The sequence below is a fragment of the Chiloscyllium plagiosum genome, unplaced genomic scaffold (assembly GCF_037043375.1).
Source record: "Chiloscyllium plagiosum isolate Xiang-an unplaced genomic scaffold, Cpla_swu_hap1 HiC_scaffold_11, whole genome shotgun sequence".
NCBI lineage: Eukaryota > Metazoa > Chordata > Chondrichthyes > Orectolobiformes > Hemiscylliidae > Chiloscyllium > Chiloscyllium plagiosum.
Window position 1 is genome coordinate 19616336 of NW_028270149.1, and position 27864 is coordinate 19644199.

General features: G+C 39.9%; 1 protein-coding gene across 1 annotated transcript in view; it reads right to left on the minus strand.

Annotated features, from left to right (window-relative positions):
• rxfp2l (relaxin family peptide receptor 2, like) overlaps nt 1–27864 on the minus strand; it is a 114336-nt gene that overhangs the window by 24066 nt on the left and 62406 nt on the right. The window contains exons 6-13 of the mRNA XM_043705268.2: nt 26219–26290; nt 24664–24735; nt 20347–20418; nt 14990–15058; nt 12583–12654; nt 9079–9150; nt 5227–5298; nt 2900–2971 (exon numbers count right to left, since the gene is read on the minus strand). Of these exons, the coding sequence (XP_043561203.1) occupies nt 2900–2971; nt 5227–5298; nt 9079–9150; nt 12583–12654; nt 14990–15058; nt 20347–20418; nt 24664–24735; nt 26219–26290 (573 nt within the window). The remainder of the gene's footprint in view (nt 1–2899; nt 2972–5226; nt 5299–9078; nt 9151–12582; nt 12655–14989; nt 15059–20346; nt 20419–24663; nt 24736–26218; nt 26291–27864) is intronic.

Below are 27864 nucleotides of genomic sequence, written 5' to 3' on the forward strand. Positions count from 1 at the left end.
ATTCCTCCTCATTTTTGTCCTACATGTTCAACCCATTACTCTGAGATTATGCCTTCTAGGCCGAACCTCTTCTCCAAGAAGAACATCTACCCAGTCAAAACCCTCTACGAATATTGTACATATTATATTATACAGTGGCTCAGTGGTTAGCACTGTATTGTTCTATGTTCTATGTTCTAAGTGGTCAAAGTCAGTGAATGCATTTTCAAGTCCCATATCCTGCCGCATGGCGCCAGGGACCCAGGCTCGATCTCAATCTTGCATGACTGCCTGCGTGGAGTTTGCTCATTCTCCCCATGTCTGTGCGGGTTTCCACTGGTTTCCTCCCACAATCCAAAGATGTGCAGGTTCGGTGAATTGGCCATGCTAAATTGCCCATAGTGTTCAGGGATGTGTAGGTTAGGTGCATTAGTCAGGGGTAAATGTAGAGTAATAGGGTAGAGGAATGGTTTGGGTGGTATACTCTTTTAAGGGTCAGTGTGAACTTGTTGGGCCAAATGGCCTGTTTTCACACTGCATGGATTCTATGATTACAATAAACTCTCTTCCCATTCTTTTAAATGATACACAACCAACTCACTCAACCATTCCTCATAAGAAAACTCCACCATTCTCAGCATCAACCCAGTGAATATTCTCTGGATTGCCTTCATTGTCAGTGTATATTTCCTTAGAAAACAATCCAGAACTATTCACAATATTCTAGGTGTGGTCTAATGAGTGTTTGTATAAATTTAACAAGACTTTCCTATTCTTATGCTCTATTCCCATTGAAAGAAAGAAAGGCATTCCTTTTGCCTTCCCTGTTACTTCTTGTGACTTATGCACAAAGACCCCCAAATTTCTCAATCTATAGCTTTCTGGTCTTCCTCTATTTAAATAATTTATTCAGCTCTTTTATACTTCCCATCAAAGTACATAATCCCACATTTGTCCAAATCATATTCCATTTGTTGAGTTTCTGCCCGCTCACTTAACCTGTCTATATCCTTAGTTGGTAGGAAAAGCAGAAATAAAGAGTATTTCTTAAGTGGTAAAAGATTGGGAAGTGTTGAACTTCAAAGGACCTGTGTGTCCTTGTTCATGTGTCATTCAAAGTTAACATGAAGGTACAGCAAGCAAGTGAGAGGACAAATACAATTCTTTTTATTACAAGACAATTTAAGTGCAGGAGTAAAGATGTACAGTATTACTGAAATTATATAGTGCCTTGGTGAGACCACAATTGGAGCATTGTGTACAGTTTTGACCTCCTTGTCTCCACAAATATACACTTGCCATTGAGGGTGTTCACCAAATTAATTCTTGGAAGGGAAGGAATATCCTGTGAAGAAAGTTTAAATTGACTATGTCTATATTCTCCAGAGCTTTGAAGAATTGGATGTGATTTTATTCAAATATTCAAATAGGGTTCAACAGGAAGACTATTAGCCTGCCTGAGGGCATCTAGCATCAAAGGGCACCATCTCCCCATATGGCACAGGCCACTTAGGACTGAGATGAGAGTGGTGAATCTTTGGAATTCTCTACCCAGAATGAAATGGAGGTTTCAGTTATTCAAGCCTAAGGTTAGCTAGATAATTGATGGGACATGTCAGAAAGCACCTCTTCACATGAAGGATGATGGAAATCTTGAATACTGTTTCACAAAAGGTTGAGGAGGCCAGGTCAACTGAAAATCTTAAAATGTGATTATTACATTATTGTTGATCAAGGGTATATTAAGATATATGGGACAGAAGTGGGAAGATGGGATTGAGATGCAAATCACATTGATTTCACAAAATGGCTTGAGAAGCTGATTGCCTTATTTCTGCTCAGAAATTCCCCTATTCCTTTTATATCCAGTTTCGTGCAGTATGTTTGTTGTAATTGACGTTGCCCAAACAATTTATTTACATCAGTAGAAAATAATCAAGACTTTCAATCCACAAGTCTGGACCGTGTTCTGGCAGTTCTGAGGAAGGGTCACCGGACCTGAAATGTTAACTCTGATTTCTCTTCATAGATGCTGCCAGATCTGCTGAGCTTTATCAGCAATTTCTGTTCTTGCTTCTGATTTACAACATCCACAGTTCTTTCAGTTTTTATTGGGCTGTGTTCAAAGTCAGTTCATAAAGGTAAAAGAATCGAATATAATGATACGGAAGCATAACACTGAAGATGCTGTTCTGAAAAAAGTCACATTTGACTCAAAACACTAACTTTTGTTCTTCTGTCTCCATAGATGATACTAGATTTGTTGAGATTTTCTGTTTTTATTATATGTAATGATACCCTGAAAGAGTAATAGACAGGGACTATTGAAGGGGTGAATTAACACTTGAACAGTAATTTTCCTGGGAAAGAAAAACAAAAGCCAACTAGTATACACATGGCCAAATTGATTTGCGTGGTTAATCTTGGCAAAGACAAACTCTGCCTGAGGCACGTCCTCTGCAGCGATGGGAGAAAGGGAACTGGACAAGAGTTATTAATGGGCTACAACCATTACTTTCTGGTGGTTACTGCAGTGCAGTAAAGGAGTAGGTTTCAGTGTTTGGTTGCCCTCTTGTCTACTTGCCTTGGGAAATCCAAAAGCAGACTGGAGCAGTAATTAAGTATAATATGTCACCCACAAATATGCACTTGAATAAAGTTGGAATACATCCCAACCTTTTATTTCTATTAAGTTTCAGCCTGTTTCTTCCCTAATTTTTGTTTATAAACTTGGAGTTCAGCCACATGTTCACCACACCATTGAATGTGAAGATGAATAGTCAAAGTTAGCTGTCTGCAATGAGTCTGAATTTGGCTCACATTTGATGGGAAAGTTGTCACCTTACCAAAAAGAAAACTGAACATCCAGTAACCAGACACATGTTCTACCAATGATCAAAGCAAGATAAACTGTACTCACAGTGACTTAAGAGAAACAAGGTGGTCAAACTGATCCATGTGAATATAGTTCATTGGGTTACGTGATAAATTCCTGTAAAGCACCAGAAAAGACATGCTAAATAACAGAATGGGAGTAAATTTTTCAAAGCTTCCAAAAGGTCTTAGAGATCCTTAACTTTAATTTTCCAGAAAATTCCCATGCTGTGAGTAATTCACAATATGTATTTCTCCTTAATTTTGTCTCCTGAAATTATTCGTTTCTTGTTAAGACACTGTTTCAAGAGGATAGTTAGCCTCCAGGGCCTACTTTGCTCAAGTAATCTTACTTAGATGGGTGGCAAGCTTCATTCAGCTGAAACTGCCCCAGTCTGGCATTTCTCAACCAGAAATAGTTTTTCTCAATCTACATTTTCTGTTCCCTTTAATATGTTGAAAATTTTCAATCAAATCACCCTTTAACCAGCTTTATTCCATGGGATACAATCTAGTTTGTGTAATCTGACTGCACAATTTAAACTTTGGAGCCCAGGTGTCATTCTGATAAACATATGTGGTACTCCCTCAAAGAGCAATCCATGGTATGATGAGTGATGCCCAGGACTTGTCCCAGTACTTGACATACAATCCATACAGGGCTTTGTATTGTGGAAACATGACTTGTACCATTGTGTTCTAGTTTTCTAAGTTTAAATGCCAGCATTCCTGCATTTTCTTAATTATTTATTCCTGTGCGTGACATTTCAATGTTCTATGTTTCAGGACATTTCCAAATCTCTTCTGATTATCAATGTTTTTACCATTAGAAAGCATGCTGTATCACCTTCTTTAGTTGCAAGATGGATGATCTCACATTGAAATCTATTTGTCGCAGTCTTAACACTTGATCCATGCATCCCTTTGTGATTTGATGCTTTATGCTAAATTGCTTACGGTGCCAACAATGTTTGTACCACCAGGAAACTTGGTTTCCATGATATGCAGGTTTGTCAGTTTTCACACTGCATTTCTCTGTCCAGATCTAGTGATAGAAAGTAGGTCCAGTGTCCTTGGTATATACAAACTTGTATTGATTTTGCTGACAGTATTGCATTTGTATAAAATTGGAATACCTACTTAAATGCTGGCATATGTTTGAAATGGAAAGGAATGTGTGATATTCATGTTTATCATTGCTGAATTTTTCAGACCTGCCAGACTAGAGATCCCAGATTGCATTTTATGATTTATCTAGTGCATGGCCCCTAACCTGGATAAATTTTTGATGTCTTTTATATACACATTGATATGAAGTTACATTTACGGATATGTTCTTTTGGATGCTTTTCCTATCCAGTTCTTACTCAGGTAATCACTCTGAGCCAAGAAAATTTGCTTTTGTCAATCCCTTTTAGTTTTCTTTTTTTCTCCTTCGCTGTCCTTCCATCTCTTTCCACTTTCTCACTGAGTGCGTCAGAATGAGAAAAGATGCTTTGACCCCTTTCCACAGACACAAATGTTAAGTGACAAATGAGAGACCGTTCAGCCTGTTTCACTGATTCTCCACAGAAATTTATGTTTTTCCCCAGACCAAGTAAAATCTATCCTTTTATGGACTTTATCCAGCCCTTAATTCCCCAAGAGAACATTCTGTATAAATAATTGACTCCAAAAGTAATCAAGCAAAACTGATGAATATCCATCCATCTTTTCATCTCCATTATTCAACCCTGGCTTGCTGCCAAACTCCATTCATACATACTCCCACCTCCTCTCCTCCAACATTAGCTGCAGAGGAACTATGTGTAACACTTTGTCATTTTAGTTTATATTAATTCCTATAACCTGCAATTTACTGTCTGAGTTCAAACACAGAAGTAACTCCTGCATAATCAGTGAAGCAGTGCCCTTGCTCAGTTGCAGATTACATCTGGCTGCTTGAGAACCACAATGTTAAATTTAATTTGGAAACCTCATATGATTTCCAAAACAGTACATGGCATCAATAAGAGCGGACTATATTTGGAATGGGATTAGAGGCTGTAGGGTACATAAGGATGGAGATCACAAAATCTTCTCGGAACATGATAATCCTTTAGCTGTTATATCAGCCGTCTGTGGAGGACAAGTGACCAAGAATGAATAATGTGAATGGGTTTTGCTTAATTGCCTTTAGAAGTTCAGAAGCAATTCTGCCAAAGTCACATTACTCTGTGGTGTAAATCTTGCAGGATCTGTGAAAGGATCAGGCTTAATGGGCCAAATGGCCTATTCTAGGTCTATGTTTGCCCTTGATTTCAGTAATGAAGGAGATCCAAGTGTGACTGACTATGAGAAAAGTAGTAAACATTGAGAAATTCAGCAACTTACAGTTGATGAAGCTGTTCAAAACCTTTGAATACTGAGGGAGACAATTCCTGAAGCTGATTCATAGACAAATCCCTTTAAAAACAAAACAGACAGCCTTTATAAATAAATTATAGCTGGAAAAAACACTATGGGCTGAATTTTCATTGTAGAGGCAGGAAACATGAGTCGGATTTAGTTGCTGGAAAGCTGCCTTTGGGGCAAAATAATTTTTTATCCATTATTCAAACATGAGGTGTGAATGTCACTGGTTAGGCCGGTATTTGATATTGTACACTTTTCACTGTAGTCTTGTACCCCTGTACTCGAGTACACATCACAATACAATCTAAATCTAAAAAAAATCTATTTATTGCCCATCTCTAACTGCCTTGAAGAGATTAGTAATGAGCTGCCTTCTTTGGAGCATAGTCACACTTGCCTGGATGAGTGTAGCTCTAACAACACTCAAGAAGCTTGACACCATCCAGGAAAACACAGACCACTTAATTGGCACACATCCACAAACATCCGCTCTCACCACACTCAATGCAGTGTGTACTATCTCCAAGATGTACTGCAGAAATTCACCAAGGCTCTTTAGACAGCAACTTCCAAACCCATTGCCACTTTAGGGCGGCACGGTGGTTCAGTGGTTAGCACTGCTGCCTCACAGAGCCAAGGACCCGGTTCAATTCCCACCTTGGGCAACTGTCTGTGTGGAGTTTGCACAGTCTCCCCGTGTCTGCGTGGGTTTTCTCCATGTGCTCCGGTTCGTCCCACAGTCCAAAGATGTGCAGGTAGGTGAAGTGGCTATGCTAAATTGCCCATAGTGTTAGGTGGATTAGTCAGGGGTAAATGTAGGGGAATGGGTCTGGATGGGTTGCTCTTTGGAGGTCGGTGTGGACTTGTTGGGCCGAAGGGCCTGTTTCCACACTGTATCTAATCTAATCTAATCTAATCTTCCATCTAGAAGAACAAAAGCAGCAGATATATGAGAATACCATCACCTGCAAGATCCTCTCCCAGCTCTTTGCCATCCTGACTTGGGAATATATCACTCTTCTTTCAGTGTTGCTGGGTCATAATCCTAAAATTCCCTCCCTAATGGCATTGTGGATCTACTTACAGCTTCTGAACTGCAGCAGTTCAGGAAGGCAGCTCACCATCACCATCTCAAGGGCAACTAGTGATGGGTAATAAATGCTAGCCTGTCAGTGGCAACCACATCCCACCAGTGAATAATGTAAAATAACACCCTCAGTGGTATGAGGGATGAAAATCATGAATTCGTCTATCCATGCGAAACAATAAGTACCAATAAAAATCAACATCTGTGGGTAAAGCTTGTGTATCTGTGATTTTGAACCTATTTTTAATCTATTATTAACAGGCTCTGCACTTGTGAAATTCATCATTTGCGAGAGTGCTCACGAACTGAACCCTCGTGGATATGGAGAAATAATTCTACTTGATTGGATGTGAATGTACTAATTGAGCTTTTATTAAAGAAAGGTACACTATTTTTAATAAAGTGAAGACAGGAATAACTACTTAAAATGTATTCTGTTCATTTCTGCATGGTCCCTGAGGTCTGCTTACGGTAGGTATTGAGTGAAGTAGTGTGACGGATATGAGGGCAAAGGCAACCAAACCATTCTTCACGATTCCTTCACTTTAGTTATCAAAGTCATTCAAATGAACAGAAAAGTGCCATTTGTCTTCTTGATGGCTCTCACTTGAAAATATGCTTCAATCATATTCTCTTCCTTTCATTTCTCCTCTGGCATGTCGCCCAATTAGTAATTAGTTGTGTGTGGGTGCAGTAATTTGATACAGCTCACAGACTTGTATTTTCACAACTGAGGGTATAAAATGTGTTACCATTTAAAATCATGTTCAGAAATATGCATACAATTCCTGAAAAACAATGCAGACAAAAACTCAAACTAGTAACATTTCAGGTTTGTACTCTGTGTCCTTTTTCAATTACCCTGATTGTGTGTTGGGTTAAAGCTCTGTCTTCTTCTTCAGAAAGTGTCCAGGAATATTCATGTTCCACTGCTGTCAAACAAAGTTCCTTTTGGCATTCCATTGGACGTCAGCCTCATCAGCCATTACATGGTACAAATGTATTTAAGGATTTGGAAACATTAGTGGGACATGAATTTTCCTGAAAATTTTCTGAGGAAGATTTCAGAGCTTTAAGATGAATGTTTGAGTGCCAGAATGCGTGACTATTACATTAAATTTGAGTATTTAATGTAAATTCTGAATGACAATTTTGAGTAGTTAACACTGATCTATATGTTGCAAGTTTGAAATTCTCTGCAACAGTATCTAAGCTTTTAAGATTAACATTGTGAGCTCATGAAGAAATGTAGATGGAAGAATGATCCAAATTTAGTCCCTTGGTCTATGTGGATTCAACAGTTTGCCAGCCAAGTTGGAGGGTTACTACAATGACTGGCTGCACTATTTTCAGTGAGACAGGAGTAGACTGGTGACAATTCATCACTTTTCTATCCAGAATCCTGTGCTGATTTTCAAAAGTTCTGAATATGTTTGTCATGTTGTGGCAAAACTGTAAGTGTTAGCAGCACTCTGATAAGTTCAGGTGCCACTGCAGTCTGCCTTGGAGAGGGTTTGCTAGAAGTGTAAAAGATTTACAAGGATGTTGCCAGGGTTGGAGGATTTGAGCTATAGGAGAGGCTGAACATGCTGGGGATGTTTTCCCTGGAGCGTCGGAGGCTGAGGGGTGACCTTATAGAGGTTTACAAAATCATGAGGGGCCTGGATAGGGTAAATAGGCAAAGTCTTTTCCCTGGGGTCAGGGACTCCAGAACTAGAGGGCATAGGTTTAGGGTGAGAGGGGAAAGATATAAAGAGACCTACGGGGCAATTCTTTCACACAGAGGGTGGTACGGGTATGGAATGACCTGCCAGAGGATGTGATGGAGGCTGGTACAATTGCAACATTTAAAAGGCATTTGGATGGGTATATGAATTGGAAGGATTTGGAGGGATATGTGCTGGTTGCTGGCATGTGGGTCTAGATCAGGTTGAGATATCTGGTCGGCATGGATGGGTTGGACCGAAGGGTCTGTTTCCATGCTGTACATCTCTATGACTCTATAACAGATAAAGCAAATTGAGTATTAACTAATGATGGAATGGGATAAAGAAAAGTGCAGAAACGGCTTGATAATGAAGCTTTTTGAAAATAAATGGGGTTGCATGAAGCTGTAGTAAGGTCAACTAGTCAGGCAACTACTCTTTTTCTGATGAACTATTGCTAGTGCTACAGAAAGGGTATCAGATGAATGACTGTCAAGCAATTGTCAAGAGGGTTTGTGGTTCTTCCTTGTTGTCTTAATTCAAATGAGCCATATCACAGAAAATTACATAGGGAGCAAAACACTGAAGGCAGCCTCCAACACTGAATTAAAACTCAGTCAGCAATAAATCCTAAAGGACAAACCCAATTATTTCATCATGAATAAACTAACTTGATAACGTTATCCTGTCAGGCTGATAGTGCCTAAACAGCAGCTGGAAAATCAGTAGTGTCAGGTTTTTATGGGTTATGTTTGCCCTTACAATATTAAATGCAAAGTCTCTGACATTTATTTGCATTTAAGTCACATTACTGCACTCTCTTTAAGCACAGCTATGTGCAGTTAAAAAAAGGACCATAAAGAATGTTAAGTGCTGTTCAGGAACAGAATGACAGGCCTGTGCTTTTATTTTCTTTACTGCATCTATTTTTAAGTATTATTTGGGAGTGTGGTATGGTCTCCCTATGTAAAATTAATTGGGTGTATGTAGATTGTTAAAATGAAAAAGCTGAAAAGTTATAGCCCAAGAGTCACTTACAGTTCTATCATGAATGGCATTGTTGAGAAAGTATCATCCTTAATATATCTGATTTTATTGTTGCGAAGAACGCTGTAAGAAAGAAAGTATCCTGATTGGAACAAAAAATCACTAATTTAAGCAATAATTCTGATTAAGCATACATTCTTGTTAAAAAAAACATTGGTCTTCAGCGGTAATGCAATATGGTTCTGATTCTCATTTTATTAACTTCAATTTCAGACTTGGAGGCCTGTGACCAGTGGAGTGCCACATGGATCAGTGCTGGATCCACTACTTTTTGTCATTGATATAAATGATTTGGATGTGAGCATGAGAGGTATGGTTAGTAAGCTTGCAGATGACACCAAAATTGGAGGTGTGGTGGACAGCGAAGAAGGTTACCTCAGATTACAACAGGATCTTGATCAGATGGGCCAATAGGCTGAGAAGTGGCAGATGGAATTTAATTCAGATAAATGTGAGGTGCAACATTCTGGGAAAGCAAATCTTAACAGGACTTATACACTTAATGGTAAGGTCCTAGGGAGTGTTGTTGAACAAAGAGACCTTGGAGTGCAGGTTCATAGCTCCTTGAAAGTGGAGTCGCAGGTAGATAGGATAGTGAAGAAGGCGTTTGGTATGCTTTCCTTTATTGGTCAGAGTATTGAGTACAGGAGTTGGGAGGTCATGTTGCGGCTGTACAGGTCATTGGTTAGGCCACTTTTAGAATATTGTGTGCAATTCTGGTCTCCTTCCTATTGCAAGGATGTTGTGAAACTTGAAAGGGTTCAGAAAAGATTTACAAGGATGTTGCCATAGTTGGAGGATTTGAGATATAAGGAGAGGTTAAACAGGCTGGGGCTGTTTTCCCTGGAGTGTCAGAGGCTGAGGGGTGACCTTACAGAGGTTTACAAAATTATGAGGGGCATGGATAGGATAAATAGACAAAGTCTTTTCCCTGGGGTCAGGCAGTCCAGAAGTAGAGGGCATAGGTTTAGGGTGAGAGGGGAAAGATATAAAAGAGACCTATGGGGCAACTTTTTCATACAGAGGGTGGTACGTGTATGAAATGAGCTGCCAGAGGAAGTGGTGGAGGCTGGTACAATTGCAACATGTAAAAGGCATTTAGAAGGGTATATGAATAGGAAGGGTTTGGAGGGATATGGGCCGGGTGCTGGCAGGTGGGACTAGATTGGGTTGGAATATCTGGTCGGCATGGACAGGTTGGACCGAAGGGTCTGTTTCCATGCTGTACACCTCTATGACTCTAAGAAAATCAATTGACATAAAATTCAAGTGTGTGCAAATCATTCTAAATTTTCAAAAAGAAGACCAATATTTTTATACAGTCTACTGTAACAGCTACGACTTCACTATGGCCCATTTTTTGCTACCATTGGATACATTTATTTCACCCCCCCATAGATTCTAGATAGCAAGTATATAAAGATAAAAGCTCCAGAAAATGATTGAGAATTATTAATTTACAACCTGGAAATGGATATGCAAAAGGACCAGGGATAAGATAAACTCCACAAAGGACCCTGGCATGATAGGTCTAGGCTTAACTAGAATATTTTGCATGACAGAATTTGAAGCTTAACAACAGGAGGTGCTCAAGTTTTCTTCTTTGATTGTGAGCTCTCATTGAGTTCTTCTCTTTGCTGTCCCGCCTTTTCAGTTGCAGTACAGTTCTTAGCCAAGAATATTCCAGTCAGAACAAGCTATGAGAGGCAAAGCTGCAGAAAGATGAGACTGATTTGTCCCTTCAGGCTTCTGAACTCCACCGTCACACTTAAAGGGGCATCAGAAGCCTGTGTCATACAAGAAATAGCCAATTATAGTGAATTTTCTTGGAGCAGCTAACTAATTGCCAGAGGGTGGGATTTCTGTCCATTTAAGGAGGGTAAATCAAAGGCCTTCCAACATAAAGTAGCAGGAGGATATAGGATAGGTAGATGGAGATACTTAAAAATGGAGCTGCATTCTCTCCAACCTTTTACAATTTGAACTTTAAAAACATGGCTTTTACAGTTAGGTAACTTTTATCAGGGTGTGCGATTTCATCTCCAGGGTGACCTGTGGTTGTTGCTGCTGTACTCATATAGGCCAGGAGGAACTCTAGGCCTGTCTAGGAGAGCTGATCCTCTCCAGCTCTAGGAGTCTATATCTCAGGCACCTAAAACCACTTGCAGGAACTAGAAAATCCCAGAAAGGCTCCTTCAATTGGATGTGATGGACTTGAAGGAGCTGGACTGGCTGCTGTGGCATGTGGGCCAGTAGCCTTGGCCCCCGCCACCCCATATCTGCCTCATGGAAATGACTCAGGGCAAAAAGGAGTCCCACAATGCAGCTACGGGTGCTATTTTTAGTGTCCACCATAAAAGGTGCAACATTTAACACCTAACCTGTCTACACAACTGAGAAATTGTACACTCCAATTTCAGAATAGGCCAGGAAACAGATGAGCTAAGGAACAGGAAGGAGTCAAATTAGATTTGTAAATCATAATACATGTTTTGCGAGGGAATTCACAACAATTTTGATGTTTATCTGGTGAAGACATTCCAAACACCACTCTAGAGGTTAGCATTGAGCAATGAAGCCAGTGGTGAAAATCGGGATGGCATTTGAGAAATGCTGCTCCAAGACTGGGAGAATCTTCCCAACCACTACCACGTGTACCTTACTTCACCAGGATTGTCTCCTCCAGCTCCGCTCCCTCTATATATGATCTCTGACTCAGGTGGAGGTAGTGAACGATCAGACAGTGTTCATTCAACTTTTGACACCTCACGAAGAAGGTTTCAGTCAAGTTTAACCATGCAGTTTGATCAGGTCTTTTCCCAATTCAGCTGGGTGAGTGGCAGACTATGAATTGTCTCATTGAAGAGTTACTGTAAGACCATATCTTCTCCACCATATTTTCTCATTAGCTTCTGTTCTTTTTCACATTTACAAACACTTTTTAAAACTAGCTTTAAAAAAATTCCAGCTTGAATGACTTTATTCAAAACTAATATTCTATCTTCTCCCAATTTCTCTGTGAAGTCGTTGACTGCTTGAGTGCCAGTGAACTGTTGTATGATTATTGCCCTCTGAGTCTCCTTAACTCCCCAGGGTTTTTCCAATCTGTTCTTGACCAGCATGTAAGCTGAAATATACAACTCTATAACTGCAATGCTTCATGATTATTGCTTTACTGTCTGACTCCCTTTCTGCCTTTATATTCTGTATGCATAGGAACAGGAGTCAGCCATTAACCCTATTCTGTCATTCAATTAGATCATGATTAATCTGTATCTCCATCTAGGCACGTTGGTTGCATAATCCTTATTATGCTTGCCTAACAGAAGTCCTTCAAAGTCAGTTTTGTAATTGATTGCAGCCTCAACAAAGTTCGAGATTTCCATATTGGAGAAGTGCACTGGTCTACTGGTCACCTTGTTCCTCCCTGGAAACAAGGACAATTATCTTACCAATGAGTCAACTACAGAGAATAGAGCTCCATGGCATACTCACAGGACATCAAACTTGTTGCATGCCTGAAAATTCTTCTTTTCGATGGACTCAATATTGTTCCCTTCTACATCCCTATTTCAATTGCAACAAATTGTGAAGATTAGTAGGTATACTCTGCACAGCAATACATGTTAAAAAATTTAATTCAATCTTGTCATTCAATTCTTCTTTACCCCACATCCAATTTTTCACTTGATTTTCTCCCTTCAACTCCTAGAAGTTGGACATTCTGTTTTTGGTTGAAGGTCTGTGAGAACTAATAACCCTCTAATATATTGTCCACATTTCCTTCTATCCCAATGTGATTCTAAAGAGATCGGAAACCTAAACAGCTATGTCATTGTATTATGGGTGCTTACACAACTATGTGCAGTCACTTTTCAAAATACATGGGACTGATGGGAAATTAATTCCCGAAAGGTACATAGTAGGGAACGTGGAAGAGAACCAGCCTTTGTTTGGAAGAACACTTTGCAGGTAAGTATGAAAGAGAAAAATAAACAAAAGTGTGCCAGGAGAGCTTTTTGCAGGAAGCTGAGGCCTGGCCATGCTAGGATGTTAAGATCACGAGGCTTTCTCTCGGGAATGAGGCTGAGAAGCTGAGTATCAGGAGATTCATCTGCCAGATCTACAGGGGATGGTGTGGGTTGGGGGCAGGGTTTCATCATTTGGGGTGAGGTGAGAAAGAGGCTGAGAGACTAGCAGAAGAAAGAGACTTGGGGGGAAGAGGCGGTAAGAAGGATCTGCAAGAGGTTTCAAGGGACAGGCTGCAAGTCAGCAAGGCGTAGGTCAGAAGGGTGGGCAGGCTGCATAGGGAGTGAGGGAAGTCAGGCATGGTGGAAGGGAGTAAGGGCAAGGTTGGTGAGGGGGGGATGTGGAGTTAGACCACAGAGGGAGCAGCATGATGGTGAAAGAGGTTGCTGCAAGGGAGCATATAGACAGACTGCAAGGAGAGTGGGACTGAAGTGGGGTCTGAGGCAGTTTGCAAGCAGCAGAGGTAGAGGAAAATTGTAAACATATCACCAAAGGAATACCAAATTATTGAGAAACCAGGAAAGCCTGAAATTACTGAAGTAATTAATTCATTGCAAATGAATGTGGAATCTCTAGCTTATGGACACACATGTTCAGGAATTATTATATGAAGAGAAATGTCACTGTCAATTGTAAAATTTAAATTTGCCTGGTTAGAATCTTCCAGCTTAGACAGATATGCTGTCACTATGTCCTCACACGTCTGTAGAAGATCATAGAATCCCTGCAGTGTGGAAATAGGCCATTTGGCCCAACAAATCCACACTGACCCTCTGGAGAGTAACCCACCCAGATCCACTCCCCACCCTACTACTCTAAATTTCCCATGACTAATGCACCTAACCTACACATCCCTGAACACTATGGGCAATTTAGCATGGCCAATCCACCTAACCTGCACATCTTTGGATTGTGGGAGGAAACCCACACAGACAAGGGGAGAATGTGCAAACTCCACAGAGACAGTTGTCTGAGGCTGGAATCGGACCAGGTCCCTACAGCTGTGAAGCAGCAGTGCTAACCACCGAGCCACCATACCAAACTGGTTTGTCTTGAGTGGCAGCTTTTCATGTGTTGAAATGTATCTCTGTTATTTTGAAATAAACTTTTGTCACTATCTTATGTGTATTTTCTTGCATCAATTTAAATATAGAAATTAATGCTTTCCCTGTGCTTTGTGGCCTTAAGTTTAATGGAAGAATTATAGTTATTAATGATATTGATGAATTATTCTAATTCTGCTTCCATGTGAAGCCAAGAAGTCTATAGGTCAACAAAAATATGGAAGGTGTTTTTACAACTTGACTGCAAAATCTAATAAATGAGTGAACAAGAATGAAGGAAAGACTCATAAAAGTTACAGGCTGCCCCTGAAAATCAAAAATGAGCTCTTAAGAAAATCTCCTGAAGAGTGAATGAGAATTTGGAGCTAGATTTCACATGGAAGTGAGCTTGCCTGTGCTTAGCTGGCACACCTGTCAGTCACTTAACAGCTTTAAGTGGCTTGAAATAGAACATCTGTCCCATTGAAGATAAAATGTTGTCTCTGAGTGCTGAAGGCCAATGAGATGGCTGACAGTTCTCATGTCTCAGCAGCCCCTCTTACAGGTGGTGGCCATTGCAGCACATCCCCTGTTAAGAGGAGGCAGAAGGCTGGAACAAGGTTCTCTATGGCATCAAGCTAAAGCTCCGTATGAGCATGCAGAGACCAAGAATAGCCCTTTCCCCTTCTTATCTCAAGCTTTTCAAGAAAATAACGAGAGACAGATTTACATGAATTTTACGTCAACCTCCACAGTCCATACTTGGCCTCTCATTATCATCACAACTTTCAACCAATATTAAATAATTTAAAAGGCATTCTCATACTTACAGCCATTTCAGTTTGGGAAGTACAGAACAGATATTGGGAATATTTTCCAATGAATTATTTATCATATATCTGAAGGAAGAAGAAGAATTTTTTAAAAATGAAGTATTCTGGACTGAAATTTTATACAATGCTGAAACATTAGACCACATTCTGCTGGGGTAGAGCAGCTTTCTCTTGCACTCTTCAGCTCGAAGGGTTTTACCATGGAAGGTGCCAGCAGTGTTAACACAACACATCCCTTATTACAAAGCCATGGTACATCAGGCCCCTTGGTGATTGGTGCTCTACTAGCATCTCTCCTGAATGTGTAAGATTTAAGAATTGACAAGGAAACAGAACAAAGACTCAAAAAGAGGATGAATTAAGATAGGGGAATTGCAGGCAAATCAGCTTGGAAACAAGTAAGGAGAGAGAAAGAAAGATTGATTTAAGAAAGACAAAATAAAAACCAAGTCAAATGGGAAAGTAAGAGAAGAAACTAAAATTTAAAATGCAAAAACTTTAAAAACTCCAACAGCAAGTTACTAGCTATAAGCTGAACTACCTTAAATGGAATTTAATAAAGTGAGATGTATGACTGATGTAAGTGAACCTGTTACTGTGCCCCCAAAGGTCTCAGAAAAGGAACTGACAATGTGTGCTAATGCAAATATTTATCGACAGATTTAAACACAACTTCAATATTTGTCAGTGCTAAGTTGAGAAAATGCAAATACTTCCACATTTTATGGGACAATATCGGTTTCAAGATAAAATAACTGCTAAAAGAAAACAAAAAACTGAAGATGCTGGTGATCTGAGACAGCCAAAAACAGAAATTGCTGGAGAGACTCAGCAGCTCTGGCAACATCTATGGAGAACAAACAGAGTTAACGTTTCGAGTCCAGTGACCCTTCCAAAACACAGTTTTAACTCTGTTTTCTCTCCATAAAATAATCACTGTTCATTTGATTAAAAGGGAATTCTCAAAGGATTTTCAAATGGCACATGGTTCGGGTGAAAAATCTGATTATAAATATGAGTAGATCACATGGATGGGTGCAGTATGGTTCCTGTCTCCCAATTTTAACCATCCATTTCCCACAGTATGCAGAGAATTTTCCTTTTCCAGTAGTAGACATTGTTATTATTCATTTACAATTAATATTATTCAGGATTGTTGTGTCCTTTCCATGATCACTGGGAATATCACTTGTCTTGTTCAGCACATTGTACAGTCATTGTTGCCACTTCTTCTGTCTTGTACAGTTTTAATATTCCAGAGAGTGCAGCATTTCTTTTTCATATGATTGTGCACTATCTTTATCTGATGAAGGAACAACATTCTGAAAGCTTGAGATTTCAAATAAACCAGTTGGACTATAACTTAGTGTCATGTGACTTGTGACATGGTCTACCCCAGTCCAACCGTGGCACCTCCATGTCAGGTGTAGTATCTGTCATTAATTTCCCTTCGCTAATAATTGCCTTTCTTAATCCACCCTTCTGTCTACATACTGCAGAATTATATTTCAAGTAACAGTTTGTCCAACTTAAAACACTTTACGATTGAAAATTGCAATATTTAAGAGGCATTTGGATGGATATATGAATAGGAAAGGTTTGGAGGGATATGGGTCGGGTGCTGGCAGGTGGGACTAGATTGGGTTGGGATATCTGGTTGGCATGGACGGGTTGGACTGAAGGGTCTGTTTCCATGCTGTACATTTTTAGACTCTATAACTCTATTTAATCTCAACTATGAATAACATGATGGCAATTTAATGAAATATTGGGGGAGTACTGCACTGTCAAAAGTGGCATTTTCTTGGGTTAGTGATTGAACTTGAGTAATTTCTTTGCTCAATTGGATGTAGAAGTAAGATGTAAAAGTAGAATGTAGGGAGGTTATGTCTGGTGCTATCATTGACCATAAACTGAACTGGACCAACAATACAAGTATGACTACAAGACCAGGTCAGAGATTATGAATCCTGCAGCAAGTAACTCACCCCCTGACTCCCTAAAGTCTGTCCACCATCTAAAAGGTGGACGTCAAGAGTGTGATAGACAACTCTCTACTTCTATGATAAAGATCACAGATCATCAACATTAATTCTGTTTCTCTCCTCAGATGCTGTCAGACCTGCTGAGTACATCCAACATTTTCTTCTCTTCATTCAGATTGCCAGCATCTGCATATTTTATTTCTGTAATCTAACGTTTTACTCTGTTTCAGCAACAGTGGCTGAACATTCTTTCAACCAATGGCATTGAAACAGATTACCTAATTGTTCACTCACATTTTTTTTAATTTATGGGATTTAGACTGATAATGGCATGAAATATTTATGTCACACAAGTGCTAGGCAATCAGCATCTTCAGTATGACAGGATCTAACCATCTAAACTTGTCATTCAATGACATTAGCATCGCTGAATCCCAAAACTAGCAACATCTTAGGGTTACCATTGACCAGAAACTGAACTCGAATAACCATTTAAGCAGGGCTACAAGAGCAGATCTGAGGCTAGGAATTTTCCAGTGAATAACTCATCTTCTGTCTTTCTAAAGTGTAAACACCATATTCAAGGCACAATCAGGAATGTGATAGAATACTCTCCACTTACTTGGATAGGTGAAGCTCCAACATCATTCAAGAAGCTTGGCACTATCCAAGTTAAAGACAAAAGATCTGAAAAGGTCTGAATGGAAGAGTGCCATAAGCACCATCCACATAATGATGTCAAATGGACTTCGGGGCATAACAACTAGCGATCTTGACAGAGTGCACCCTGTCATGTGGACTCCTCAAGGTCTCTAACAGTTTCAAGGGAATGTAATCTGAAACTAATTGTTAACACATAATAAAATCAGTCTTGTCATCTACTAGAGACTCTTCTACTCGGATCAGGAAGTGGATTTTCTCTAGATCAAACAGGCCCTATAGTTTCCTACACCTAAAGAAAATGTTGGCAGCATCATTCATTATGAGGTTACATACAGTGTTGTGAGCTGGCCTACCCATACAATAAGTTATGCAGTTGTTCACCTTTGAGTTGACTGCCTGTACAGCACATGGTGAGCAGCAGTGTGACATCTTCGATCCCAGCTTTAAGTTGCCATGCTCCCAAGACACAGTCAGCAGCAGGGAAGAGCTGAATGTTTCAGAAATCTACATATGAAACCATCATGACAATGTGGAGAAACAATTCAGTGAATGGTAAAAGCATTTCAGGTCTGATAAGAGACCCACTGAAAAAGGAGACTTAGGCAACTCCCGGGAGAAAGAGAATTGATAATTCCAAACTTACATACTGTATCACAAGGTGATGGTCTGCAAGAACAGTGTGAAGTCAGAGTTGAACAATGAGCAAACAGACATTAGAGTCTCCATGATTGAAGCTTAAAATCCTCAGCGAGTTGGGGAAAATGTCAAAAAGTGCAGTAAACCATGACCAAAAAGGTGATAAGTTAAAAAATTATTTTAGTTCTGATTAAGCATCACTGCTATAGCAAGCGATTAACTTAGGGGACAGCTATAAACATCAAAGTAAAGGACCACAAAAGAAATATTAAGACAAGGTTGCTGACCCAGGGACATTGCAAAGCCAACAATTAAAGTGATAATGTTGGGCAGGTTAAAAGCCTAAACAGACAGAAAGGGAGATAGAAAGTTTTCAGAGAGTGGGCACTCTTTCATAAGAGGCACGATACAGACAGAATGATTTACTTAAACTGCAAGGTGTGGGAACCATTCAGTTCAATCATGATTAAAGTTAGAATTATTTATTGAAACTGCAACCAATTGGGTTCATACAGTGAAGTTGTAAAATAGGTATGTATCCTCCATTTTAGCTAAAACAAAAATGGGAATATCCTTGAATGCAGCAGCAAAGTGCAGCAGTACTGTTATTACTATGAAATAAAGTCTTTTAAACAAGTGAAATATATTCTCTCATTAGGAGGTTGTGGCATCAGAAATAATATTGTTAGGAAGGCATAATGTCAGAAATGGATCAAAGATAGCATGATATGTTATAAAAAATCAATTTCTGAGATACAGAATACCTTCCAAATTAGATATTCAATCAGAAGCAGGACAAGTAAATATACTTCTGTAAACAACTGGGAGTATAGTTTATGATATTAAAACTTGCCAATCATAAAGAGGCAACAGATACTTTTGAAAGATACTAAAAGCCTTTGACAATGACTTCAATATCAAACCTAACACAATTCTTGAAAGAGCAAGATTTAATAGAACAGTTCAACATCCAGAGGAAGGATTTCATTCATGCTTTCTACAGATTAGCAGAGAAATATGACTATCATGCCTTAAAGTAAAATTCAGAAGAGAGAATTTCTGTAGGTATTGCTGATGAGTCTTTGTCAAATTTGTTACAGTTCAAAGAAGATCTGACTGAAGGAAAGCCATTCAGATGGTGAGTGAGGCAAAAGTCCCATTTCAGCTCAAATCAATCCTAGAGGAAAAGATGAACTTTGTAACAGTTGATGAGGAGAATCTATTCAAGTATTAAGGTGCAAAAGCATAAATGATACATATAAGAAACTAGTACAATGATTAGGACCGTTGCCAGGTACTAAAAGACCTTGTCAGTGCTGTGGAAGAAAAATATCTCACAGCCTTTGAAGGAAACAACATCTTTCTGCCAAAGACCTGAACATAGTTAGCTCTGCAGCATAGTTATTGATGATGGTGCAGTATTGTATCTTGTTGCCCACCTGCCTCTGCACAGTTGACCCCACCGGAAAACATTCCTGTTGGCAGAATGGATATGGGAACTATCCCAAAGTAGGTCCCACTCATCTCCCAGTATCCCCTGCCTTGTTGCCTCCACACTCAACACCATATAGCCAGGAAAATTAAACCCGTCATTTCTCTGTCTATCCTCAATTGCGCTACCTGATCCTGGTCAAGTGTTACAGACTGACCAACCCGTCAGCCAGATAGCCTCTCAATCTAAATGGTGACAGCTAATGAAATGGTTACAAAAAAATTTGTTTGGGTCCTGCTTAAGAGTTGATTTGTAACTTGACCAAGGAGACTATTCAAAAGGAACACCCCAGTTTATAACTATCATGGTGTAATTGATAATTGTTTGTTCTGAAATTTCGACTGGTAGAAAATGCCTATTCACGTTGTACAATTCCATGTGATGCAAATCCCAATGATACTGTAATCAGACGTGAGCTCCACAATCTACAATCCACAATCAGGAGTGTGGTTCTTTCTGAACAGAGAAATGATGGCCAACTTCTAGTTAGCAACAGAGATCCATAGTGTCACTGTCTAAATCCATTGAGTGAGCAAACTTTTCAATAGTAAAAGATGTGTCAATTATTCACTACTTACAAGAAGAAGACAGACTTCAGGCCAACAAAGGTCTTTGGTGTGATACTTTCTATCAAGTTGTTGTCCAAAATGCTATGACAGAAGAAGAATTTAGATTATCACTTAACTGATTCCCTAACAATACATCATTTTTTACAAGTACAACACTCTAGTGCACAGATAATATATCAAAATCAGCATTAGGAACTGGGAGGCTCATTGAATTTGGAACCTGATGTAACGAGAATTGGAACAATTTTGGTCAGCATAGGATCAGAACTGGTTATGCTTTTAAAGAAAAATCATATAATCAGAATAACTGCTTTATTAAATTTGATCACTATCATTGCAGACTCATAGAATCCCTACAGTGTGGAAACAAGCTCTTTCGTCCAACAAGTCCACATTGACCCTCCAAAGAGTAACCCACCCAGACCCATTCCCCTACATTAACCCAGACTAATGCAACTTGCCTACATATCCCTGAACACTACAGGCAATTCAGCATGGTAAATTCGCCTAATCTGCAAATCTTTGGTTATGGGAGGAAACCTATGCAAGCACAGGGAGAATGTGCAAACTCTACCCAGACAGTTGCCCAAGGCTGGTTCCTTTTAATCACAATAGAAGTTAACATCTCAATTTGTGACTGTAGCACTACGTGTTAGAAGGGTATGCATCTAATAGTATGACACCAGATTCACAAAATTACTTTTCAACTCAGAATCCCAGGAAGATAGCGAAAAGGATGATTCAAAGCATTGGGCTCATTGGAACCTCTGTTTTGTGACTTATTAAAATTGAGAATGTTTATTTGGGAAGGCACTGAGAACATTAAGAGACTTCATCAGGTACATGCAGAGGTGAAGTCGAGGCGACAGAGTGAACTAATAATCTTTCCTGCCTCTCCTGACCCTCTCAAAACTGAATGGCCAGCATGTGTCCAAGTCAGGGATCATACTCTGGACTTACCAGCAATCTCAGAACAGTTAGTAAGTTTGTAGATGACACCAAAATTGGAGGTGTAGTGGACAGAAAAGAGGGTTACCTCAGATTACAACAGGATCTTGACTAGATGGGCCAATGGGCTGAGAAGTGGCAGATGGAGTTTAATTCAGATAAATGCGAGGTGCTATATTTTGGGAAAGCAAATCTTAGCAGGACTTATACACTTAATGGTAAGGTCCTAAGGAGTGTTGCTGAACAAAGAGACCTTGGAGTGCTCCTTGAAAGTGGAGTCGCAGGTAGATAGGATAGTGAAGAAGGTGTTTGGTATGCTTTCCTTTATTGGTCAGAGTATTGAGTACAGGAGTTGGGAGGTCGTGTTGCGGCTGTACATGACATTGATTATGCCACTGTTGGAATATTGCGTGCAATTCTGGTCTCCTTCCTATTGGAAAGATGTTGTGAAACTTGAAAGGGTTCAGAAAAGATTTCCAAGGATGTTGCCAGAGTTGGAGAATTTGAGCTATAGGGAGAGGCTGAACAGGCTGGGGCTGTTTTCCCTGGAGCATCGGAGTCTGAGGAGTGACCTTATAGAGGTTTACAAAATTATGAGGGGCACGGATAGGGTAAATAGACAAGATCTTTTCCCTGGGGTCAGGGACCTCCGGGGCAATGTTTTCACACAGAGGCTGGTATGTGTATGGAATGAGCTGCCTGAGGAAGTAGTGGAGGCTGATACAACTGCAATATTTAAGAAGTATTTGGATGGGTATATGAATAGGAAAGGTTTGGAGGAATATGGGCCGGGTGCTGGCAGGTGGGACTAGATTGGGTTGATATATCTGGTCAGCATGGACGGGTTGGACCGAAGGGTCTGTTTCCATGCTGTACATCTCTGTGACTTTATGACTCTATGACATCAAAATTGAGAGCAAGCAAATCATTCTCAATCCTGAGAAAAAGCGATGTATCTCTTGGTCACCAAGTGACTGAATATGTATTTATGGCTTAGATGTTCATTTGGTGACTGTGCATAGATTTGAATACAATTGTCTAGGGAGTAGAATGTACCGACTCCATTGTAATAAGATAATGGAATTGGAAAAAATACAATCTTGTGATCCTAGTTGGAAAACTGTAAGGCCTCTCATTATGAGACGTGTATATATTCTATTATGTGTTGTTCACTCAATTCCTGATAAATCAATGGGAATGAAGTGCATCTTGTCCTGTAATGAATAGCTGTTCAAAAGCCTTTAGTCTTGTTGCCAAGAGGGTATCTCATTTTTGTACCGGAGTTTAGACAAAGTTAAGAGACTAGACAAAATTTTCAAATTAAATATCAACTTCTTCAAAAAAGGTTGAGAAAAATATTTGTAACTTGGTTGTGTTTGGCAGCAGGAAAACACTATTATGTGTTTACAACAGGTTAGCTCAATATTGCCCTTTCGTCTCTCCCTCTGGAAAGGTACTGAACATGTATTCAGGAACCTCAGTGTCAGTAGCATATATTGCAAAGTGTCTCCTCCATATTTTAAGCTACAGAGCATTTCGGGAAGGCTGACAGGTAGGTGAATCACTGATTAAAAAACTTACCTTGAGCATGGGGGCCCTCTACTTTTGCTTCAGCAGCAGGAAGAGCGGGAGCATCGACAAAGGGGCTGACGGGAAGTTGAGTCACTGGTTTAAAAACTTATATCATGAATGGGTGGAATGCATATTGAGCAGGAGCAGACATGGGACTGCTGAATAAGTGAAGTAATATATCTGGGCGGTTGTGTTACCTGATACACTACTTAGTTAGTGTCTCCCACTCGTCCTCCTCCTCCTCTAACCAAAAAAAAAGATTCTGTGTGCTGGATTGGTAAGGTAACTCGATTCTTTTTATTCCTTATTTTTTTACAGTCTCTTTGGGAATTTAGAATAGTCGGAATGGTAGTTAGGGCAGTTGGATGTACCAAATAACCCCAAGGATTGGAAGACCCAGTTTCATAAGCATCATTTTTAGTATCTTTCGAGACAAATTTATGGACTTTTCATGAGTGATTCCATTTAAATCAGAGCTTCATATCCTCACAGTCCAGAATCCAGAATTTACAGAGCAGACCAGGACAGAGCAAGTTTCCTTCAATAAATTTTTTTGGATAGCTAAAGCAGTCCTTTGGAGAGGTGTGGTAACCCAGGCCACCTTGGGGAGGAAGGTTCACGCGATCATCAGAGGATCAGTTGTTCAGGGTTGGCCAGGAACCTTTGAGAGTGTCTGATGCACTTTGAGATTGCAAAACGTTGACTTGAATGCACTTAAAAATGCATAAACCCATTAGAACTGTCAAAATAGGCAATGAACTGTTAAAGCTGCCAAACAATTTAGCGTCCAAATGTTTTCACGAGAGATTAGTTGGAGAAATTTCGCTATGTTGATTTTTAATGCATATAATATGTAGTTTTGAGCTATTAATAGACACATAACCAGGTCAGCATTGCTCCTTAAGTTTCCCATCGTAGATACCAAGCAGGTTGGCATGGAGGAAAGGACAAAGAGTAGCAATGGAGCTTGCATTGGCAAGAGTTGGCACTAAGTTGCCATAGGAGTTATAAGGGGCCAGGAGCTTGTGTACAAGGGCACAGGTTAGCATAGGGAGTATGAGGAGCGATGTGGTTTGGGTATAGGGGAATAGGGTGGTATGAGGGTTTGAGAGGCCATGAAGACTGGGTAGGAAGGCATAAGGTGACATAATAGGTTTAAGAGACCATGGAGATGGGAGTAGCAGTAAATAGGTTGTCATGGGGAGAATGAGGAGCCATGGGAGTTGATAGTGGGCCATAGGAAAATTCACAAAGTATGCACTTGCTTCCTTTGGTGGCAACCGAAGCATATGATCTCAGCAATATCTATAAATGCCATGCAGAAGATGCAAAAAATCCAGCTCCTCAACATCATTGGAGATTAAACCATCTGAAAAAACTTTAACTTCAAAACCCAGATAAGATTTCTCATGAATTGTTCTCCTATGTAATTCGTGGAAGTTACACAACACAAATACTTGTTGTATTATTAAAAATAAAACCAGAATCATTTGTAATTATTCAGCAGGTCTGGCAGCTTATGTACCAAAGAAACTGTTACACCTGATGAATGCTTACAGTATTTTCTGTTCTCATTTCAGATGTACAGCATGCTCAATATTTTGCTTTTGCTTCTCTGATGTATTGATGACTTACCACTTATACATTGCCTCAAGTTTTTCAAACTTATCAGCACTTAATTTTTATTCATGCTTTCAAGACTTGGTTTATTGCTTGGAAGTTTGCAACATAAAACAAAATAATAATTAAACCATATTAGGAGAAATATTCCACAGATGGAACATGAAAATATTTGAAAACACTTACAGCCACTCAAGTTGATGCAAATCATGGAATACTCCTGGCTTTAGCACGGAGATTTTATTCCTGCCGAGATATCTGGTGTAAACGAGTAAAAAGGTTGTTAAAGGAAGAAAGATTTGCATTGGTGTAGTATCTTATTTCATCTCAACGCACTTCACAAAATATATTTTTACTATTTGCATATTCAATATTACATATTGAAATACTGTAGATAAATAGCACATGGTATGCGCTTGGTAAAACACCAATACTCTGTCTCGTTCTTGTTCATAAAGGTTGTGGGTTGTCCAGGAGAAGTCCATGCATTGTACAAATAGTGCTCTGGAATCCTTAATCTCAAACTGAACTGGCAAGTAGAAACTTGGTTTTGCGTCTCATACTAAGGACTAATTTGACTGTCCATGCTCCCTCCATCTAAAACATCCTAGAATTGGTGACTTTGTGATGTGAAAGCAGAGACACTAAGATTTCTGGCTTGAAGTATCCACAAAGCTTATTAATCTTGGAACACTTGTAAGAGATGAGAGTCAGTAAGGACTGCAGATGTTGGAAGCCAGAGTCAATAGATGTGAGGCTGAAAGAGCACAGCAGGTCAGACAGAATCCAAGGAGCAGGAAAGTCAAAGTTTCAGGCCGAAACTCTTCATCAGGATAAAGAGATAGGAGACTTGATTCCATCAATCCAGTTAAAAACAACGTTCTAAACCACTGTTCCACCAAGCTTGCTTAATTGCAAGTAGTTTGTACAGATTATTGGAGAACCTCGACTAAACGTGGTAGAATTTTACAGGTTCAATGAAAAACAACTAGTGTTTCAAAATCCCCACGAGACAATTTATTTAGAATCAGTGGTGTTGAGGTGTGACAATGCTGCTCCTTTAACAAAGTTATGTTGTCCTTCGTTTTTTTTAGGAGCTCTAAAAGACACAGACTCCAAAAAGTCTGGGTTTGGATGGGTTTTAGGGCCAGTTTGATAATTGCTAATAGATACTGCCTCAGGAAAAATGCTTTCAAATTTGAAAATAAACACTTCTACAATGAAAGGGGAGTGGCCAGTTCTCCCAGCTCAGTTTTCTCTCTGGTTTGGTTTGGTTTGGTTAGCAAGCAGTAGTGTTGTGAAGCTGCTGGGCCCAAGAGAAGTAGGTCAATGCTAACCCTCTCTGTCTGACATCTCTGCTGTAAGCCCTATGTTTGATTTTACCTTTTGTGCCAAGGGGTGTTTATGGGGATTGCTGTAAGTATTTGGAACAGCATCATTAAGTGGGGATAGTCTGTTGAGTTTTTGGATAGGTTAAGTTATTCGGTATTTTGTTCTCTTTTGTTTGTGTTTCATTCGGTAATCTTGTAAACAAATTCTGTTTTGTTTAAAACCAAGTGGTTTGACCAGCTCACATCACTCCTGGAATATCTGCGTTACACCTGCTAAAACAACTAGTAAAGTTAGGGTCTGGGCTACTTTCTTGAAATGTTTTGTGGAGTTCTGGCCTGGTCCATAACAGAAGTATATAATTTCCCCGAGTTGAGAGGTTATGCGAGACGACATGCCTTTAAATACTTACAGTCTCTTTAGACGGAAAAGTCCTGCAAAGGCTCTGGTGGAGATGGAATGTATTGAGTTGTTTTGCAAAATCCTACGGAAGAAAGGACAAGCAGTGATTTGAGGAAACAGGCAAGGAAATGAACAAGCAAACTAACAGGCTACAGGATTCAGACAATACAGGACTCAACATTGAGTTCTCCAATTTCAAGTAATCTCCCTTCCCTTCCCCCGACTCCCTTCCCAGCCCCTACCCCTCCCTTTCACTCCTCTCAGCCACCTACAGGATTCATCCCTCCCATTGACCAACCAGGTCGTACCCTCTGCCTGACTTCACCTCTCCCCATTTCACCACTCTTCCCCTGCAAGCCCTTTATCTGCAGCTCCCCCTACACCTACCCCCACCCAGTCCTGAAGAAGGGTTACACCTGAAACATTGACTTCACCACCTTCGGATGCTGCCTGGCTTGTTGTATTCTTCCAGCCTTCTGCCTGATACCCTGCAATAGGCAAAGCGTAGGACATTTCTATTGAATTTTCACAGGTAGCATGTGATCTTTGGTAAATTTCTTGCACAAAATGTGTTTCAGCCTACAGGGAATGCTCCATCTGAGATGAAGTTTGTGTATCAACAGCCAGGGTTTCAATAGAAACGCTCCAGTCGGATTAATCATTGTGAATGTATATGTTTAATTCCAGATCATATGCCTCACAAGAAATTTTTAATTATTTCTATAAAGTGCAATAACAGGATAAGAAGAATTTACTTGAGCTTTCTTTCATTCTTTGCATGGGATGTGGCTGTCACTGGCTAGGCCAGCACTTGCTCCCCATCCCTAATTGCCCTTAGGAAAATGACAGTGAGCTGCCAAGGATGGTGAGTACTTGAAGGGGAACTTGCCAGTAGTGGTGTTCACATACATTTTCACAGCCCTTGTCCTTCAAGTTGGCAGAGGAGCCAGTTACTGTAGGGCATTTTGTATACAGTACACATTGCTGTCAGCATGCATAGGTACTGGAGGGCGTGAGAGTTTAGGCTGATGGATAGGTTGCTGCTTTGTCCTGAGAGGGTGTCGTGTGTCTTGTGTTGTTAGATCTACACTCAGCCAGGCACATTGAATGTATCCCATCACATCCCTGATTTGTACTTGCAGATAGTAAATTGACCGTGGGGAGTCAGGAAGTGAGTTTATTTGCTGCAAAATTCCCTGCCTCTGACCTCTTTTTGTAGCTACATTATTTATGTGGCAAGTCCTGTTCAGTTTCTGGTCAATGATAGCCCACTGAATTCTGATAGTGGACGATTCAGTGATGGTAATGCCATTGAACATCAAAGACAATTGTTAGATTTTCTCTTGTGAAGATGGTCATTGCTTGGCATTTATGTAGCATGAAGTCAGTGCAGTCTTTTGAAAATGGCCAGCTTTCAATCTGAGGCTAGTATGTTAATCATTTTCATTCCAACAATGGTTTTTAGTTTGTACACATATTGTTCTATTATTTTTGAGAAATGAATGGAGGGCACCTTGGATACACTGGAAAATCATTTTTTACATCTATCTAAGTGACAGAATCTATTCTACAATAATCAGCTCTTTCATTTGACGGTTGATGCATTTGATTTATACTGTTCAGTAGACAAAAACAGCATGTGCCGTTTGGAAAGTA